General features: G+C 42.2%; 4 protein-coding genes across 4 annotated transcripts; 1 reads left to right on the top strand and 3 right to left on the bottom strand.

Annotated features, from left to right (window-relative positions):
• Positions 1 to 1,139: 1,139 nt before the first annotated feature.
• Positions 1,140 to 8,763, top strand: MONOS_9140 (uncharacterized protein; the record flags this gene model as incomplete). The annotated part of the gene is made up of 3 exons (XM_067879608.1): positions 1,140 to 1,607; positions 1,681 to 6,884; positions 6,933 to 8,763. The coding sequence occupies 3 exons, from the start codon at positions 1,140 to 1,142 to the stop codon at positions 8,761 to 8,763; spliced, it is 7,503 nt and encodes a 2,500-aa protein (XP_067724134.1).
• Positions 8,764 to 9,592: 829 nt separating this feature from the next.
• Positions 9,593 to 13,201, bottom strand: MONOS_9139 (DNA mismatch repair protein Mlh1; the record flags this gene model as incomplete). Its single annotated transcript, XM_067879606.1, has 1 exon — positions 9,593 to 13,201. The coding sequence occupies one exon, from the start codon at positions 13,199 to 13,201 to the stop codon at positions 9,593 to 9,595; it is 3,609 nt and encodes a 1,202-aa protein (XP_067724133.1).
• A 438-nt stretch (positions 13,202 to 13,639) lies between these two features.
• MONOS_9137 (putative nuclear polyadenylated RNA-binding protein NAB2) lies at positions 13,640 to 17,064 on the bottom strand. The gene is made up of 4 exons (XM_067879605.1): positions 16,902 to 17,064; positions 16,709 to 16,819; positions 14,808 to 16,662; positions 13,640 to 14,645 (listed from the first exon to the last, which is right to left on the bottom strand). Exons 1-4 carry the CDS (start codon positions 17,019 to 17,021, stop codon positions 14,080 to 14,082), a joined length of 2,652 nt encoding a protein of 883 aa, XP_067724132.1. The 5' UTR covers positions 17,022 to 17,064; the 3' UTR covers positions 13,640 to 14,079.
• Positions 17,065 to 17,231: 167 nt separating this feature from the next.
• MONOS_9136 (putative ribosome production factor 1) lies at positions 17,232 to 18,379 on the bottom strand (the record flags this gene model as incomplete). Its single annotated transcript, XM_067879604.1, has 5 exons — positions 17,232 to 17,270; positions 17,354 to 17,477; positions 17,540 to 17,718; positions 17,786 to 17,874; positions 17,938 to 18,379. The coding sequence occupies 5 exons, from the start codon at positions 18,377 to 18,379 to the stop codon at positions 17,232 to 17,234; spliced, it is 873 nt and encodes a 290-aa protein (XP_067724131.1).
• Between the last annotated feature and the right edge of the window lie 386 nt (positions 18,380 to 18,765).

The raw sequence follows: 18,765 nt of genomic DNA, 5'->3' as shown, positions 1-18,765 counted from the left end.
TATAGTTATGAGTCGAACAATTTTTTTGTGCTTTGTTCAAAAAAGCTTGAAAGTCCTAATTACCCCACAGGTGCGATAAGTTATAAACGAATAAATTGTTAAATATGTGTGCGAAAGTCTCGAAATGGAAAAGATTACAAATAGTCAAAAAGATCTTTTATTTTCATTCCAAACCGACAGTTCGACTGATCTTTATCAATCGACTAATCTTTATCATTCGACTGATCTCGACAAAGATCAGCAGATAACACATACAAAAGCAGAATTTTTTTTTAATGTTAAAAACAATGATAATACATTTCTCATTTAAATTAAGATTATTCGTCGATTTCCAAATGTTCAATAAAAGATATTTTTTTCGTTTCTTGAAATAAAAATAAAAATTTTATTAAATAATATTTCAAAATGTCAAAACTGGATCGAATTGATGGTGGACTTATCGAGTCATTTAAAAAATGTTTGTCGGTCGCAGAGGCTTTATGACGATATCTTCAGATTATACAGAAATAAGTAAATAATGTTAAAAAGATTGACATTCTTGTGAAATATCAATTTTTGGTGTGAAACATCCCAAAATATTTGAAAATCTGAAAAAGCACCCATATTTTAAAGAGAACTCCATGTGGCTTACAATCTATTTGATAATTTCATTGAGTTCTTTGAAAACCACTTATTCAATTGAAGATTATTGTTTCAATGATAGACAATTTCAATCTCCCTTTGTTGGATTTTGAGAAAAATTTGAATATTCATCAGATGACGTTAAGCAAGACATTGAACAAGTTAACCATAGCAAAGATCGATATGCCTTCAATTATTTTCGAACGGCTTTTGAAAGTACCTATTTGAAAACGTCATTTGCATTTGTGAATTCTTCGATAACATTCTCACAGTTGCTGTTTCAAATCAGAGGAAATTCCAATATTGTTGATGGCACTTTCTCAAGCATTGCAGTTCATGGATGTGTGATATTGTGCAACGATGAGAAAGAAAATGGCATGTTCAGAATTGCCCATGGAAGAGCACTCTTCAACAACATATCATTGAACACAAAAAGTCAAATCGGTCAAATACCACAATTAGTGGTTTCTGAGCATTCAGGCAGCAAGAGAAGGATTGTGAAAATTTTTGAAGCAATCATGTTGTCATCTTCGACATTATCTGATTTTGTGTTTGCAAAGGCTCCGATAATTGAGTCCTCACCTTCGTCTTCTTTATCCATGACCAAATGTATCTTCTCAAACATTTCTTCCACTCAAAAGAAGGATCCATTTTGTTCAGAAATCTCATCTCTTCAAAAAGGAAGCGCGGCCTTCATGATTTCTGTGTGTGAGTTTTGTGGCGTTGAAAATGTGTTTTATGGAGGAATTGGAGACAGCAATCTGTCATTACATGTATTCAACGCAAGTGTGATGCATTGTGCCAGAACAATGAATTCAAGTTCAAGAGTGAAACTGAATGAAGATTGGAGCTTTGAATACACAGAATTTGCCAATCAGCATGTCACTGATTATTCAGCAACAGATGATGGATTTCACACTTGTGGAGGAGCCATCTTTTTCAATGGTCCTTCATCAATGCTGACTATTCAGAGCTGTATATTTAGGGTTTGGTTTATTTTGTGATTCTCACGTGAAAATTTTCAGGAATTTTTTTTCTTCATTTTTTTCTTGAATATAGGATTGTTCTTGCAGCAGATGGGGAGGAGGAATTTGCGTTTTTGATTCTGTGAGCACAAAAATAGGAAACTGCACCTTTGATCATTGCATTGGAAAAAGAAATAACGAAAATGTGGGCTCTTATGGAGGAGCAATCTTTATTGATAAATCTCAGTGCTATGACATTGCTCACACTATCGCAAAAAATGGATATTCATCATGGTATGGAGGCGCAATATATTTGGGTCACAGTGGCACTTCCTTATCAACGGAATGCAATTCAAACACTCTAGAAAATGGATTGCCAATCCTTTTGTTCAATGTCACTTGTGCAAATGAAACGGCAGAAAGTCACTATGGAGGTGGCCTTTGTGTTGAAAGGCATATTCAATCATTCTTCATTATGAGCGAATGTGCCTTTCAAAATTGTTCTGCGAACACTTCACATGGAGGAGGTATCTATATATATGTCAATTCTCTCGAATTGAATGCTAAATTTTGTTTCTATTGTTTCTTTTTCAACAATTCTGCCTCACAGGCATCTGATGCGTATTTTTATGATACTGATGAAAAGATAAAAGAAAATCCTTTTGTGGAATGTTATTCGCTGACAAGTGGAGAAAGTCGATGTGTGAGCTCCTCACAAGGCACAAAAAATGAGTGGCTTTCAAATGGATTTCTTGTGAGATATGTCATTCCAGATGGAGGAAACAATGATGCGCTGTGTGGGTTGACGGTTGAGGATGGTTGCAGCTCATTGAAATTCACACTTGAAAATGAATTAACAAGGAGCAGATGCAGAATCATGCTGATCGAGGGAACTTATGAAATGATTGAATCAAATGGATATATTGTATTTGGGAAGAGAATTTCTATTCAGGGGAGAGGAAAGGATCTGACTAAATTGAATCCAGTCCAGGTTGGAGAAGATCAAGTGTTTCTGAGTGTTGATGATGGGATATGCAAATTGTCTTTTGTGAGGATTGTGTTTGACTCACATGAAAGTTCAAGACTGTTCCGACTGAGCTCATCCAATTCTCAAATATTTCTTCAAGAGCTGGAAATCGGCACTCCGATGAATCAGGAAGGCCTTCCTTCAAAAGAATATTTGAACAGTTTGTTTGAAGTGAATTTTGCCAACTTTCTAATGACTGATTGCATTGTCGAGAACATATTGTCCAAGGCCAGTTTCTTTCAAGAAACCTCTTCTGCTTCATTATTTGTATCTTCTTCATCTTCTTCTCTTCCAAACAATGATGAATGTTTTATTGCAAATTCCAACTTTTCACATGTGATCAAAACAGAAGGGGATGGAGCAGTGTTTTCAAAGACAATCAGTGAGGGAGAGTCATTTTGTCTGTGGAATACAACAATTGAGAACTGTGAGTGCAGGAGTGGGAGTGGAGGAGGGATCAGAATTGACATGACATCATCAACCAGTGTCTTCAGAATGGGATCTTCCTTGTTTCCAACCACACTCGACTCATGTTCATGCAGCAAGTGTGGAGGAGGTTTGTATCTCTGGCTGGGGGATGGGGCAGCGGACTTTGTGATTTCGTCAATGAGTTTTGTGGATTGTGAGGCAAGAGAGGGAGGGAGAGATATCTTTGTGAATGGGAGCAACATGAATGGCGAGACAATCAATTTGGAGAAGATTTGTGTTTCTCTGAATGAGTTTGGATATGAAGAGTTGATGGGATTTGATAGAAGTCTGAGTGAGATGGGACTGTTTCCTTTGAATGTGTTTTTGGAGTCATTCCAACCACCAGCGCATGTTGGAGGAACTGAAGGAAACTGGGTTTTTGATTCGAATTTTTGTGGATTCAGTAATTTTCCATGCCTGACGATAATGCATGCTGCTCATCTCAGATTTGGCTCATCACAAAGGCAGATTGTTGTTAAAGAGGGATATGAACTGGATGAGGAGATGATGATGGATGGACTCGTTTGGAACATCTCATGTGAGGAAAGGGGAATTGTTGTTGATGTGCATGCGCCAGCAGAGCTCTCCAATCAATGGCTGGTGAGTATCTCCACCGAGTGCTCAATATACAACATCTGCTTCTCTCTTCCTTTTTCTCTCTCAGATGCTCACTCTTTCATCACACTCCCAGCTTCCACTTCTTCTCTCACTCTTTCGACCTGTTCATCAATGAATTCATCATCTGAGTCAGGGAGTGTGATTGGATTCTGCTTTGTGAGTGTGGTTGGAGGGGAGTTGAAGATAGAAATGTTTGAGACAAAAGGAGAAATGGTGTTTTCTTCTCATTCGTTGATTGAAGGGAAAGGGAGCAGTTTTGTTGTGAATTGTGTTGAGTGTGTTTTTGAGGGAGTCACAAAAGAGAATGGGGATGGATCTTGTGTTTGTGTTTGTGTTGAGGATGAGTCAAATGCCCATGAGCTAGAAAAGAAGCAACTGATAATTGACAACTGCACATTGAATGGATGTTGGGAAAAGGGAAATAGAGCAAAAGGAGGAGGGACACATGTGTGTCTGAGAGGCAGTGATGAAATGGTTGTGAATGGATCATCGATGTTTGAAGGGTGCTGTGCAGGAAAGAGAGAAGAAGGAGAAGAGGATGGCTTGGGAGGAGGAATATTTCTGTCATTGGAGGATGAGGCAACTCAGTTTGCTTTTGGGGATATGAGGTTTGTGATGTGCTATGCCTGGAAAGGGAAGAATGTGTTTGTGAATGGGAGTGCTCTGGATGAGGTTGTAGATTCAGCGCATTTCTGTTGGGAGATGAGTGAGAAGGAAAAGTCATCGCTAGACGAACTGTGTGGGTGGGAGAGAGGCAGCACAGGGGTTGGGTTTGTGATTCCGCTTGCTGTGTATCTGTGGAGCAACTTCAGTGGGAGTGGGTTTGTCGATGGAGAGGAAGGAGGAGACTTCAGTGGATGTGGATATGCTGTTGCTCCATGCAGGTCTATCTCTCATCTCATCTCCCTCAAATTCACCCCACTCCCTGGAAGTTCTTCTGATGAAGAAGATGAATTGTCCATCTCACTATCCCACATTTCCACGCTCGCTTCATCCCTTTCACTTTCATCTTCTATCGAATCAGAACAAGTCTCGCTGACAATTATTGGGAAAGGCAATGAGTCAGGGATAGCTGTGGGTGATGATCAGATTGGAAATGAAGGATGGATGATCCATGCGACCATTCATCTTTCATTTGAGGTTCTCTCCTTCCACATCCCAACAGCATTTGCCCATCACAGAACATTCATCAGATCCTCAACTTCCTCATCGCTTCTCGAAATGAAGCAGTGCTCTTTCACCCCTCAAAGTGCAAGTGAGCCTGTCTCATTCACTTTGTTGAGTGTTTCAGAGGGAAGCCTGCTGATTGACAATTGCACATTGTCCTCTTTTTCATCCACTCGTCCATTTCTCCTTGTTTCACTTCCCACTCAGTCAATCATCTTTTCCAACATGACAGTCTCGAATGTTTCGACAACTTCGAACTCTCTTATATCATTCGAAAGAGCACCATCTCATCTGTCTCAGCATTCATCTGCTCACAACGAAGTGTCAGACAAGCCTTGTTGCTCCCTCCAAATTCAGTCATCCTCATTTGCTAACAACACATGCTCTGGTAACAGTGCAATCATTCTTTGCCTCGGAGTGTTCGATACTGTGGAGAGTGTTGTTGAGAAGTGCACATTCAGCCGGTGTGTGAGCGAGACGAGTGAAAGGGGAGGGGCATTGATGATGTGTGTGAAGAGTGGAGAGTCATCGGTGGAGGTGAAGCAATGCTCATTCACAATCTGCAGATGTTCAACAGTCACTGGGAGAGGAGGAGGAATGATGTTTGATTGTGCTGATCCCTCATCTCCATCACCAGCTCCTGATGAACCATCTTTTCTCCCGCTGAAAACATCAGAAATCCGATTCACAATGAATGATGCACTTGTGGGGAAGGATATATTCGTCAGCTGCCAGTCGATCGAGCGGCAGATCAACGAAACACTCTTTGCCCTCGACTTCTCCCAGGAATCGCTCCAATCAGACCAGTCCATCTGTGCGAGTGATGCTGATGAGCAGGATGTGGACTTGATCCCCTTGATCACCTTCTTCTATGCACCACAGATCTTTGTGTGCCTCGATTCGGCAGACACTCGTCAGTGTGGGTTGCCAACAAACCCCTGCCAGAGCATCTCATCTGCTGTTCGCCACATTCAGCAAGGACTGCTCAACACCATTTTCATCAACACTTCATCCACTTTCCTCTCAGAAACAACTGTGCATGGCCTGTCCATCCTGCCTTCAACAAAGCAGCAGGCAACAATCCAGCTGAGTACAACCATTCCACACACAGGAGATGCCCAGAGTGTGGTTCTGTTTGAAGGTGATTGCACAGTTCGCAACTGCTTGATATCATTTGCCTCTTCATTTGAGGCCATACACTTGGATGTATTCGCTGAATCGAATGGTGTGTTAGAAATATCTCAGTGCATATTCTCATCTGCAAAAGCTTCATTGGAGCTGCATTCACATGTGATAGCTGTTTGGGGAGGAGTTCTGAGGATGAGCGAAACATCATTCAGCTGGATGTCTTTTGCAAAGCCCTTGCTGATATTTTCTGATGAGTCAGAAATTGTGCTGTCACAAACAACTTTGCAATCTCTCACATCGACTGCCGATGTTGTGGCAATTGGATTGAGCGCAATTGTCTCGATTGAAAAAATGAACTGTACCAACATCTCATTGAACAATGGATGCTTGATCTCAATGAACAAGGAAGAGCTGGATGTGAATGAAAATGGAAGAAATACTGAAGATATCGGAAGACTCAGAATATCTGCTGCAACATTTGAGAATATTTCATCAAATGAGAACACCAACAACAACAGTGTTGTGAGAATTGAGAGTCACAAGACACGCGTGAATTTTATTAACTGTTCATTTTCTTTGTGTGAACTTCCAACAGAAAGAGGATGCCAGTTGTCGATTTCAAGCAGTTCAGATGTGTCTGTTATTTCTTGTGAGTTCGATGGAGATGAAAAGGAGGAAAAGGAAGAAGAAGAAGAGGATGGCAATCACAGTCAAGACAATTATTATGAAGATGAAGTGGAGATGAAGGAGCATGATCAATTGTGTCATTGGAATGGATCAGTTGTGGGTGTTGCATCAAGCAATGTGACAATGAAAGACACAACAATCTGCAACTCGAAGAAAGGAGGGCTTTCTGTGACAGGTGGATTAGTGAAGATATTGGATGGAAAGTTTGAAAACAACAATCCGTCCATTCCGAATTACTGATCTGCGAGAAGGAACATAATGTGTGAAGGCTCTTCAAAATTGAATGTTGTGAGTTTGAAAGGTGGAGATGGCGTTTTGCCAAATCCCTCGTTGTGGATATTGGAGAGAGGATGTTCATTGGAAGGGATTGCATCTGAAAGGACATCTCCATTCTTCATTCCAGTGCTGGAGAGTGTTGAAACAAAGGAAGTGGGAGAAGTAGAGATTGTGTTCAAAGGGAAGGAGCTGCTGCCATGCGACTTGTCATTCATGATTGTGAAACAGATGGGAGAAGAAAAGCAGATTGAGAAATATGAGTTTGATGAGAGTGGATATGCTTCAGAGACAGAAGTCGAAGGGAGGGTTGCAAAGGAGATGATAAGTGAGGCAGGAGATGATGCAGAGGTGAGAGTGAGCATTCTGTTTGGAGATGGAAATAACCAATCTTCGACTGATTCTTTCATTGTGAAGAACAGAAGTGAGCCCAAGGTGAATGGAGATGAAAGGATTGTTGAAGGAGGGAAAGAAAGGAAATCTTATTGGTTGTTGATTGTTTGCATTGTGATTGTTGTAGTGCTATTAATTGTGTCGATAATATTTATTGTTCGATGGAGGAAGGCAAAGAATGAAGCAGAAGATCTGAGAGAGATTGTGAATGACACAGTGAAAAAGGATCCGAAGCTGATTGAGATGGTGACGATGGAGATGTCACCTGAGGCACAGTGGAGGAGAGCTGAGAGGGAGGCAGAGACGAAGAATGAAGAAAGGATAAAGAAGAGGGTGTATGATTCGAACATGGAACATTCAGAGTCATCAGAGCATCTTCTGTCTGAGAGTGGATCAACAGAATATATATTGGGAAGAGATTCAGACAAGATTCCTCAATGGATACTGGAGAAAGTGGATGAAAAGGAGGAAGAGGAAATTAGAAAACAGACTCCATCACCATCAATATCTTCGACATGCTCAACTGATTCAGATTCCACATTTGTTCGAGGGGAGGATTTGTGCCCAACCACTTCATCGATGTCGAATCTGGTGGATGCAATGGCATGTTCATCACCACATGAGAAGTTGATTGTGGACTTGAGGGATTCGCTGTTCATGCTTCTGCATGGAAGAAATGAGAAGAAAGAAATGGCAATTGGCACTTTGCAAGAGAGGGAGTTGACGGCTGCTCAGATCCTGTTCTGTGTGGCCAATCTTGCACTTCACTCCTTTGATGAGATGGAAAACCCTCTTTCTTCACTTTCCAATCTGAGTCCTCACATTGTTCTTTTCTCAGGACACGTGGTTATTTGCATTGCAATGCACTCAGACTGTTCTTCTGATGATAGTTCAGATTCATCTTCCTTGTCTTCAATGACCATTGTTTCTTCTTCCTCGAATGCCTCTGTTCTGAGCGAGAGGTTCACAGACTCGCCTCCGCCCTCATCTGCGTTTGAGGATGATGAAAACAACAGAAAAGAGTTTTTGAGATGGAAAGCACCAGAGCTGATGGTCAACAAGAAGATGGGAGCAAAAAAGAAGGCAGTTGCGTTTTCGATTGGGATGATGCTGTGGGAGTGTCTGACGCTGGATGTTCCGTTTGGGGAGTACGAGGCAGATGTGGCAGGGCAGAAGATTGTGAATGGAGAGAGACCAGATCTGTCTGAAATTGAAGGGACAACATACAGCCGCCTGGTGAGATCGGCAGTGGCGCAGAACAAAGACGACCGCCCGTCGCTGTTTGGGATGAAGCGCGAGTTTTTCCAACACTTCCCATCTGGTGCCACGATGGTGACTGTGTCAGATGCAATCGATTGCACTGAAGACACAAAAATTGTCTGTGCCTCGCTCATCACGGACACTCAGTGGAACTGATTTGTTCTTTGGGCAGTGATCATTGCTCGTGCTGCTTTCACAAGAAACCAATTGAGCAGATTTTCGTCAAGTGATTTGAAGCCTTTCATTTGGTTATTCAATGATTGTTTCATTCTTATTATTTCATTTTCCTTGGTTTCTGTTGGTCATTTGATTTTGAGATTACCTACGTGTTTGAGTTTGCTTGTTTCGTTTCTGATTAATTTTTGTGTATTTTATTTGTTGTTACACCGCACCTCCTGGAAGGGCGAGAATAAAAATTCAAAACCGACAAAGTGAATAAAGATAGAAATAATTTATTATTCAAAAGAAATCAAAAATAAACCTCTTGAAAGTCTCATGACACCGCAACAAATTTCTTTTTTCATTCATTTAATTTGGCATGCTTTCATATAAATTGTGCTTCAATATTGTTCATCTATTCAATTCAAATGCTTTTCAAAATAACATCCAGAAATTGTTTCAAATCGCATCTCTTTTGGAGCATTTATCCTTCTTTGCTCATCCTCAATAAATCACCAAGAAATTGATGTTTCATTCGCAGAATATGCATCGAAAGTGGTTCACTTTTCCAAATTGTTGCATATACAACCATCGCATCGCAAAATAAAAATATAAATAAGATAAGGCACGAATGTCTGTTGAATAGCATCCAGGATCCATCGAATTAACCTGCTCAACAGAATAACCCTTCATATAATATAAACCAATTGCATAGTATTTCTGTGAGACTGACGATATCATGAGCCTTCGAGATCAACAACCGAATCAAAAATTGGAACAGAAATATGTATTTGGAGTTGCAATAAAAGGATTCGCATTCAGCTTTTCAGCACCTTTCAAACACCTTGTAGAAAGTGTTCAGATCAGCTAGTTTCACAACTGTGCCGTCTGTCTCAAAACGCGTTGGAGGAATAAGATGTCGAAAGAGATATGGCACAAATGACTCAGACATCTGCCGACGGAACCAGTGTGGCGGAACCCGCGACTCGCGCACTTCTTCAGCGCCTCTGTTCTTATTCCCATTCATCGCTTCATCTTTCACTTCAGTCAGCGCAGCTGTTTGGATTGCAGCTTGTGCTGCCTGTGTGTCGCACGGAATGAAGAACAGCCCTGAAAGATGGCCCGCGATCGTCTGCACAACTGTCCCAAGCAATTCCACCTTTTCTCCATAATCCTCCTCCTTCTTATCTTTACCATTCGTTTGTTCGTTCGAATTTATCTCATTTGAAATTCTCTTCTCCTTTTCTTCTTCTTCTTCTTCGTCATCATCTTCTTCTTCTTCAATTTCGTCTTTGTTTTCTTTCGGTTTATCATTTCCATGTTCCTCCATCTCCTTCTCGTAGCCTTCACAGCTGCCTCCCTCCCCTTTGCATTTGACCTTCTTCGAGTGTTCGCTTCTGTCTGTGCCGAGTATGTCAACCGCATCCCAATCAATTTCTGTGGCAAGACGAAGCAGAATAAGAGGGAGCAGAGACAGGTCTGGCACAAACCGAGGAGCCATCTGAGGAAGTGTGTGCAGAAGAATCCGATTCGAGCGTGATTGGGTCGACGAAGAGGAATGCAAAGAAGTCTCGCAACTGGACGAGCATTCTTCGCCTTTGTCTGCTCTGTCCATTTCTTTCTTCGTTCTTCTGTCAGCAGTTGCGCTCTGTCTTCTTATCCTCATCCCAAAGCACCGCTCCAGAAACCTCCGGTGCTTCCACAGCAAATCCGCTGCTGCCTCGCAGATCATCCTCACTTCTTCCTCTTCCATCATTCTGCCTTTCCCCTCTTCCTTCCGTCTGCCTTCAGAGCCAGGCAATTCTCCTTCTGCAGCCTCTTCGTTCTTCTCTTCTTCTTTCTTTTCGCTTTCATTTGTGCTTGCATCGCCCTTGTCTTCCTCTTCGTCCATCTGCAGCAGCATCCGCCCAGCAGCGCTTGTCTCCAGCACCTCAAATCCCATTTCCAGAACAGCCTTCACATCCACCGCGGGTGACAGCTGCAGCAGAGACAGGCGAAACCCGCCGCTGTTCGAGCGCTCTCTTTCTTTCTCGTCTATTTTCTCCTTCTCCAAAGTGCCTTCTCCTCCATCTGCCATTTTGCCTTGCTCTCTCCGCTTTCGCTCCTCCATCCACACCAGCGGATTCTGAATGAGCGACTGGAACAGCATCTCCTGCCCCAGCACACGCAGGTTCACAAGATACAGCCCTGTTCCGCTCTGCATCAGCCCAAACACACAGTCCACAAACCCCACAAACACTCCGCGCCGCAGGCACCACAGAAGAGATAGCGACGAACTGCCTTCTTCGCCCAAAGAGGCGTCTGAAGACCCGCCAAATGTATGCGAGGCCAAAAGAAACGCGTCTGCCTCGAGTGCAGACATGTGGCCATATGAAGATGTGGCTATTGCAGACTCAGCATCTCCTGACGCACATTCAGTCACACCTGCTGTGTATGATTCTGCTGCTGTTGGTGCTGAAGGAGACCTTCCTGGTTGTGCACTTCCAAATGCTTTTCTCTCTCGCTGAGAGTCTTCTTCGCTCTTTGCAGACTGACGAGGCGGAGACAGAACTGGCCCAGCTGCAGATGAAGGCAGCGGCGGGGTGTGTGTTGCCAGCGGAGGGAAGAACGAGGTGAGCGACATGTGATGCTGCGATGGATCTTCCCGCACTGTCATCGAAGGCGCCAGCTTTTGTGTGGAAGAAGAACGAGAAGCTGTTGCTGGAGACGTGAAGGGACGATAGGGCGAATAAGCAGACGATGGCGAGAGCGATCTGCTGTGTGGCGAGCCAATCTGCGGAGTCGCCGTTTCTGTCAGCTGTGTCGAATGGATGGCTGTTGGCGTTGATGTGGCTGAAGGCAGAAGATGCGTTCTGTGCGAAGCAGGAGAAAGCATCGAAGGCGACAAAGTCGGTGGAGCAGGAGATGTGGGCGAAGCAGGCGGAGTTTTCGGAGCAAACGAAGAAGACGACACTGCATATGATCCTGAAGATGGAAGCGTCAGCCTTCTTTTCCCTGCATTTTGCGATAAAAACTCGATTTTTCCTTCTTCCGCTCCCATTTCCTCTCTTCCACCTTCTTCTTCTCCTTTTCCTTCACCTTCCTTCTGCATCCGCCAAGACGAATCCAAAGTGTATTGTGTCTCTCTGACTTCTGCCTCCCTCCGTCTTTCCACAAAACTGTCTTTGCTTTCGCTCCTTCTCCCATTCAGTTCCTCGTCTCCTCCTTCACCGCGCCTTGCCTCTGACTCGTTCTCTGCCTCGGCTGCGCCCTCTCTTTCAGCACCATCCGCCTTCACCCGCCCAAAGAACGTCTTCCCCTTCTCCGTCTGCCGCAGCGCCACAGACACCGCACGCCGCGTCTCCTGCACCACCTCTGCCTCTCCCAGAAACCGCACCTCGCTCTTTGCCGGGTGCACGTTGTGGTCGACTGCCCCTGCCTCGCAGAACAGCAGCGAAAGATATACAAACGGGTGGCTGTTCTTCGGCACCAGAAACACGTGCCGGTACAGCTCGTCCAGCGCCTTCTTCAGCGGCACACACTCCACCAGCCGGTGGTTCACAAAAAACACAAACAGCGGCCGGCGCCCGCGATACGACGGCTGCGACACATACCCGTCGATGCACACCCGCACAGGCACATCCAGCCCCCCATGCACCGCCACCAGCTCCCGCGCAACACCCATTCCATACACAGACCGGATGGGGAAGATGCTCAGATCGGACTTCTGCTGCCTCTCCCTCTGCTCGTTCTGCTCCTTCTGCTCCTTCTGATCGCTCTGTTCGTTTTGCTCGCTCGGCTCTGCATGCTGAAGCGGAGCCTGCACGTGTCGTGCTTGTGTGGCCACAATCGGAATCGCCTCGCCTTGCTTCCTCAGTGTGAATGACACCGACGGATAGTGGATGGCATAATGCGACACAACCTCTGTGCACCGCGCTAGCTCTTCGGCGGCTGTCCCCAGCGAGCGTCGACGAGACACAAAGTTGTAGAACAGATCCTCCACTTGTATCGTCGTCCCCTGCACCCCAGGGCATGGTCGTGGCCTTGCTGGGTTGCCTGCAATCTTCCCGTCCACATACGACGCGCGGTAGCACACTCGCTCGCCCTTTGCCAGCGACGAGATTGTCAGCTTCGCCACATACGAAATTGACGCCAGCGCTTCACCTCGAAATCCAAAGGTCTGGAGCCCCGCAAGGTCCTCAAAACGCGCGATCTTGCTTGTGGCAAACCGCTCGCACACCAGCTCGAAGTCATCGGGATGGATTCCGCTGCCATTGTCTTCGATCTGAAGCATCTTCATGCCTCCATCCTTCAGCGTCACCTTCACCGCCGTGGCCCCTGCATCCAGCGAGTTTTCAATCATCTCCTTCAGTGCGTTTGCTGGGCGGTGGATAATTTCCCCAGCAGCTATCTTGTTGTATGTGGTCTGATCCAATCGGTGGATGCGGCTTGTCATTCCTGCACCACGAGCAAAACAATGCAGATGCATTAAAATTATAGAGAAAGAAAAAATGGAAGCAAATTCGTCATGAAAAACAAAAAAAGAAATAAAAAACATCTCGCAATAAAAATTCAATGTGACATGTTGGTTTAATTTCATCCTTTATTTCATTTCCCATTTGTTGTTTTAAAAATTATTTTATCGACACTCATCAAACCAAACCTTAACTTTAGAGAAAAAACAGTTTTAATGAAAACTTGAATATAACAGAAAATATATAATGGGTAATCAGGAATGAAAAAACTACTTCTAAACTCTTTATCAATTAATGTAATTGGTCCTTCCATGAACTCCCGTGTATGTTTAAAATGAAAACATTAAATTCTTTGAAAAGAAATGACAACTGTACAGAAGGTTTTTTGTTAAAATTAAAACAAATTCAATCAAAATCTTGTAAAAGTTTGAGAATTCTTGTTTTTTTAATAAATCTGAATAAATAATCTTTTTGAACACTTTGTATGAAACGAAAATAAAAAATGAAATTCATGACTCAAATCCAATAGAATCAAAGAAAATCTTCAAAAATACAAAAATGGTTCCTTCACCATTCACAGAAGAAAAACACTCTTCTGCTGAAAAGCAGAAGACAAAATGAAAAATGAATAAAAAAAGGCAAAGCCTCCAAACGAAGTCAAGCAATCAGAACAATCTGCTGTCTTTGGAAAGCATCAAACAACAAAACTGTTCAGGAGCAAAAAACAAGCAGTCATTGTTGGAGACATTTTTCATGGCCTGCTTCTTCGAAACTCTTTAAAAAACAGAATCAAAAAGTGCTTTGCCGAAAAGCAAATGCAAAGTTATTATTTAGTGATTTTTTGTTGGAAAGTCATCTTTCACTCTCCTGAATCCTTCTCACTCGTTTCTTCTTTTTTCTCTTTTTCTCCATTTTTTGAATCATTCGTGGAAGCATCTCCCACTTCTTGAGTCACAGTTTGCTCATCTTTCGCTTCGTGTTCTTCTGTAATGGTTTCTTTCTTCTCTTCTGCTGCTTCTTCTGGATCCTTCTTTGATTCTTCTGACTCAGTTGTTATTTCACTTGTTGTTTCGCTCATGTCAAAAGACTGCGCCTCTTTGTCTTTCTGCTCTTCTTTCAGAACGTTCTCTTCCTCCTTTTCCTCCTTTTTCAAATCTTCTTCGCTTCCCCCTTGAGTATCTGCTGTTTTCGCTACTTCTCCAGCCGTATTCTTTGAATCATTCTCTGTTTCAATCTCTGAGGCACTCTGCTTTATTTCTTCCTCTGGTGTATTCTCCTTCATTTCTGTGACTGTCTCATTCTGTGTTGGCGCATCAGAACTGGAAGAAGAAGTTGCCGTTTCTTGAAGACTTTTTGGCTGTGGCTGAATCTGCTGCTGCAATTGTTGAGGCTGTGTTTTGGCCAATGGCTGAAGACCAACTCCAACTTGAAAGGAAAGAAAATTAATCCATTAAAAAAAAAATAACATTTAAGATTTACAATAAATACATCAGGAAATAGAATTGTGAAAAGAAATAACAATGAGGAAAAAAATATTTAAAGATGAATCAAATATGAAGCTTTTTTTCAATAATAGTTGATGCAAACGTTTGCGTTGTGGCGGATGGCGGTATGTGCAAATAGGGTTCGTGCACCACATCCCAAACATGCATAGCGGCCGTGCTGCAAACGATGGATAGTGCGAGAAAGTGCACATCGGCTTTGTGCAGTGCATGTCCTCTCTGCACGGATGTCCATGGCTGAACGGGCAGTCCCACCGAGTGCAGTTCGGCCAGAACCGGCACGGCGCAGGTGGATGCTGGAGCTCACATCCTGTCCTCTCGCACGATGCTCCTTTCGGGCACCACATCCCCATCGATCCAACTCCAGAACTGCTTCCTCCTCCTCCTCCAACTGAACTGGCCATCTTCACTTTTGAATGGAGTTGTTGTTGTTGTTGCGGCTTCTGCTGTTGAGGTTGTTGCTGTGGAATCTGGTCACTCAAAGCAGAAGCAGAAGACGGTGTTGTGACAGATGTTTCAGTTTTTCCATCTTCTCCTCCTGTACCTTCAGCACCTTCAACTCTCTTTTCTGTCTCTTGCTGATTGATTGGCAAAGTGTTTGATGATGCTTCTGTGTTCGTTTCTTGTGTTGTCTGCATCGGGGTTTTTCCCTCATCTGCTTGTGGAACAGCTGGAGATCCCGCTATTTGCTGTCTGCGCAATGCTGACAATGAATGCGACTGTGGCTTCATTTGCATCGGCATTTGCATTTGCTGCTGCGGACGAAACAGTTGCTGCTGATTAGGCTGCTGATATTGTGTATTCATCGAAGATTGAGCACGCTGTGAATACTGAACAGGCTGCCTCCACTGGAGACGAGGCTGAGGCTGGGGCTGAATCTGAGGTTGTGCCTGAGGCTGCATCTGAGGCAGTATCTGAGGATGGGGCTGCTGTTGAATCCTCTCCACTCTCTCATTGTATTCCCGCGCCAGATCAGCCAGATCATCCTCAAAATATGCCCTTTGTTGCTGTTGTGGTGGAGGCAGCACTGTCCTTCCACTTTGAGCAGCAACATTGTGTCCCATCTCCCTCATCTGCTGCTCTTGCTCCCAGTCTCCAGCTGCTCGAATTCCAGATCCTCTGTCCTGCGGCTGTTCCAGCGCCATTCTCTTCTGAAGCATTCCAACCCTGCTGAATGGCCCGCTTGCAGGTCTTTGAGCAATGCCCGGATAGATGAGCCTTTGATTGTCAGAATACATGTGTTGAGGCGGTGGAGGCGGCAAAGAAGGAGGAGGTGGAGGAGGTGGAGGAGGAAGAAGAGGAAGTGGATGATTTGGTCGAAATGCAGCTGAATTGAGCATTTGGCTTGATGTTTGCCCTGACGCATATGGCTGTTGAGAATAGCGGTCAGTGCCATATGGTTGAAACGAAGTTGAACTTCCTTGTGCAACAGAAGATGAATAACGCTCTGGTTCGTAGTATCCAGCAGTCGATCTTGGCCCACGAGGGAATATAGGCTGCTGAATATAGGATTCTGCACCTCTGCTGCTTCCATTTACATCAATCAATCCGTTCCTCATGCCTCCGTACCTGCTTCTAATCCCTGTGCCTTCTGTGACAAATGGTTCCACGTTTTCCATATCCAACACACCGTTTGAAACGTGATGCAATGGCTGATAGGCAGGGATCTGTGCTGACAGTTGCAGTTCTTTATTCGCGCAAAAACGCAAGCTCCGCTTTTCCATCTCCGAGGGTGTGTAATTCTCTTCGGGTGTTTTGATTGTCGAAAAATCTGAATCAATTGCCCTTGCTGCTTCTTCAAGCTCAATGATACGAGACTCAAATTCGTCTTCTTGTGAAGATTTACAACTATTGCAAACAGGATTGGAAGATTGCTCTGATTGTTTAGAATTCAAAACCTTATCAACAGGAATTCCAAGAACATTTTCATCTACAAAATCCTGTAGAAAAGTTTGATATTTTATCAATCATAAAAAATTAGAATACCCGTATGAAATCAACAAATGCGACAACGTCATCTCCTTCTAGATAAGGACCAAGACTTTCAACCATATCTTGCTTTGACCTTCGATGCTCCACTAATTCAAGAACATAATCCTATATAAAAAGAGGTTATTAATAACATAAAGTTGAAAGTTATGTTCGAATCAAGCTTATTAAAACAAAAAATGATTCAAACAGAAAAATCGTCTTCTGCGCTAATACCAAATTCTGCTTGCTTTTCACTAATTTTTGACTTTATCATAACGCGTTGTTCATTTGTAAAATTGCCTTTTGTGCATCGAAGATCATTGCTCATAGGAGAAAAGAGAAAATGATTAATAAAAGATCACAATTGATCTTAGGAATAATGTATAATTTTTCAATTAAAAATAAAAAAATATCTTTCCAAATATAAATCAAAAAATTATGTTTATTTCTTTAATCGTACTATTTAAATTTGAATTTTATAATGAAATGATATTTGAAGTGAAAAACAAAATATTTGAAAAAATTTGTTCCGGGAATTCTAAAGAATAAAACGAAGCTTTTCGCTTCTTGTTCCTGCCTATAAAACGGAAAATGCAAAAAATCAAATGCATTAAATAATCAATACAATCAATTTGGATATCAGGTAAAATATTAGCAAACTTTTGGAATATATTCATATGGACTAGTCCTTTGCATCGTACCATCTTGAAGAGATAACAGATAAAGAGAAAAGCGAGGGCCAAGTTCTTGCACTCTTGGGGTCTTTGGGTCATCAAATATAAATCTAAAAAAAAAAATTAGATGAAATATTTATACATTCAAAAATGAAAAAAAAAAAAAAAAAACCTGTGCTGTCGAAAGAAAATCCAATCTCTCTGATTATGAAATGTAATTATCTGTCTACCATAATACTCGGGTTTTGGTGGGAAAAGAGACTGAAACATTCGACTAATTCTCCTTCCAAGACGTGTCTTAAATCCATAAAGATTAAGATCAGGATAATGATCACTTTTTCTTCCAACATCCTACAAAAAGAAAAAAAATCAATCAAAACACACATACAGTGTGATGAATTCTTGCTTTGCAACATACCGGTATTTCTCTACGATATCTTACGGTTCCAATTCGAAAATGAGCAGTTGGACCATGAGGAAGATTAATCATCCACAATCCATCAGGCCCTAAGCATTACATATCAAATAAAAAATCACAGAAAATAAGCTAATTCTTCTTGTTTTGCATACTTTTTCGTTGTACACCTTGCTCAACTAAAATTAACATTGTGTAATGTTTCTTTTTCAAAGTTTTCAAAATAGAAGACATTGAATATCCACGTCTGCGCTTAAACACTCCATTTGGTATAACGTATGCAAGCTCTCTTCCTAGCTTTCCAGCATAAGCTCCACCAGTCATTGTTGTTGTAATCATGACTTTTGGGGAAATTCTACCGGAAATCACAGAAGAAAATTCATCTAATTGCTCTTCCCGAATCATCTCTATGTCTTCTTCATTCTCAACTTTCGTCTCATCAAATACCCTTTTGTTGTCAATTGTTTTTGGAATTCTTTCAATTTTTATTCCTTTCTTCCGTTCTTCTCTTCTTCTCTTCTTTCTTGCTTCTTGAGCCATTGATCTTCTGCTCTCCTTTCTAACAAACCCTTTAGCTTTCACTCTACCTTGCCCCATTTCAAGGAAATTAGGAAGAGAATACTAATAAAGGAATAAATCCCATAATAGATCAAAATGATCACGATATAATAAATTTAAAGTGTTCCTTGTTCATAAGTTTTTATCAAAATACACTGCCTAATATTCTTCTAAATTTCAAAAAAAATTTATTTTTTTGGGTTGCAATGGAAGACTTATTATGAAAAAATTACAAAAAATGACCTGGAACTAATGCATGTTTTTTTCATATACAAAAAAAATATTATTTTTTTATAAATGATTAATTACAATTTTAACTGCAAATTCTCAAACAACTCAAAAAATAAACACAGATCAGAATATTAAATTACAAATTCAAGTTATTTTTATTTTTATTTTTGTATATTTATGTTTTAAACTCTGAA

The sequence above is a fragment of the Monocercomonoides exilis genome (assembly GCF_001643675.1).
Source record: "Monocercomonoides exilis strain PA203 chromosome Unknown scaffold34-1095894, whole genome shotgun sequence".
NCBI classification, from domain to species: Eukaryota; Preaxostyla; order Oxymonadida; family Polymastigidae; genus Monocercomonoides; species Monocercomonoides exilis.
This window is presented reverse-complemented; position numbering and strand designations above follow the sequence as displayed.

Excerpts from the sequence above, each read along its gene's own strand:
- MONOS_9137 (XM_067879605.1), bottom strand. The coding sequence starts at position 17,021 with ATGAGCAATGATCTTCGATGCACAAAAGGCAATTTTACAAATGAACAA. Across the intron at positions 16,663-16,708 it reads CATTTGTTGATTTCATACGG|GATTTTGTAGATGAAAATGT; the intron begins GTATTCTAATTT and ends ACTTTTCTACAG. Across the intron at positions 14,646-14,807 it reads CCATCCGCCACAACGCAAAC|TTGGAGTTGGTCTTCAGCCA; the intron begins GTTTGCATCAAC and ends TTTCCTTTCAAG.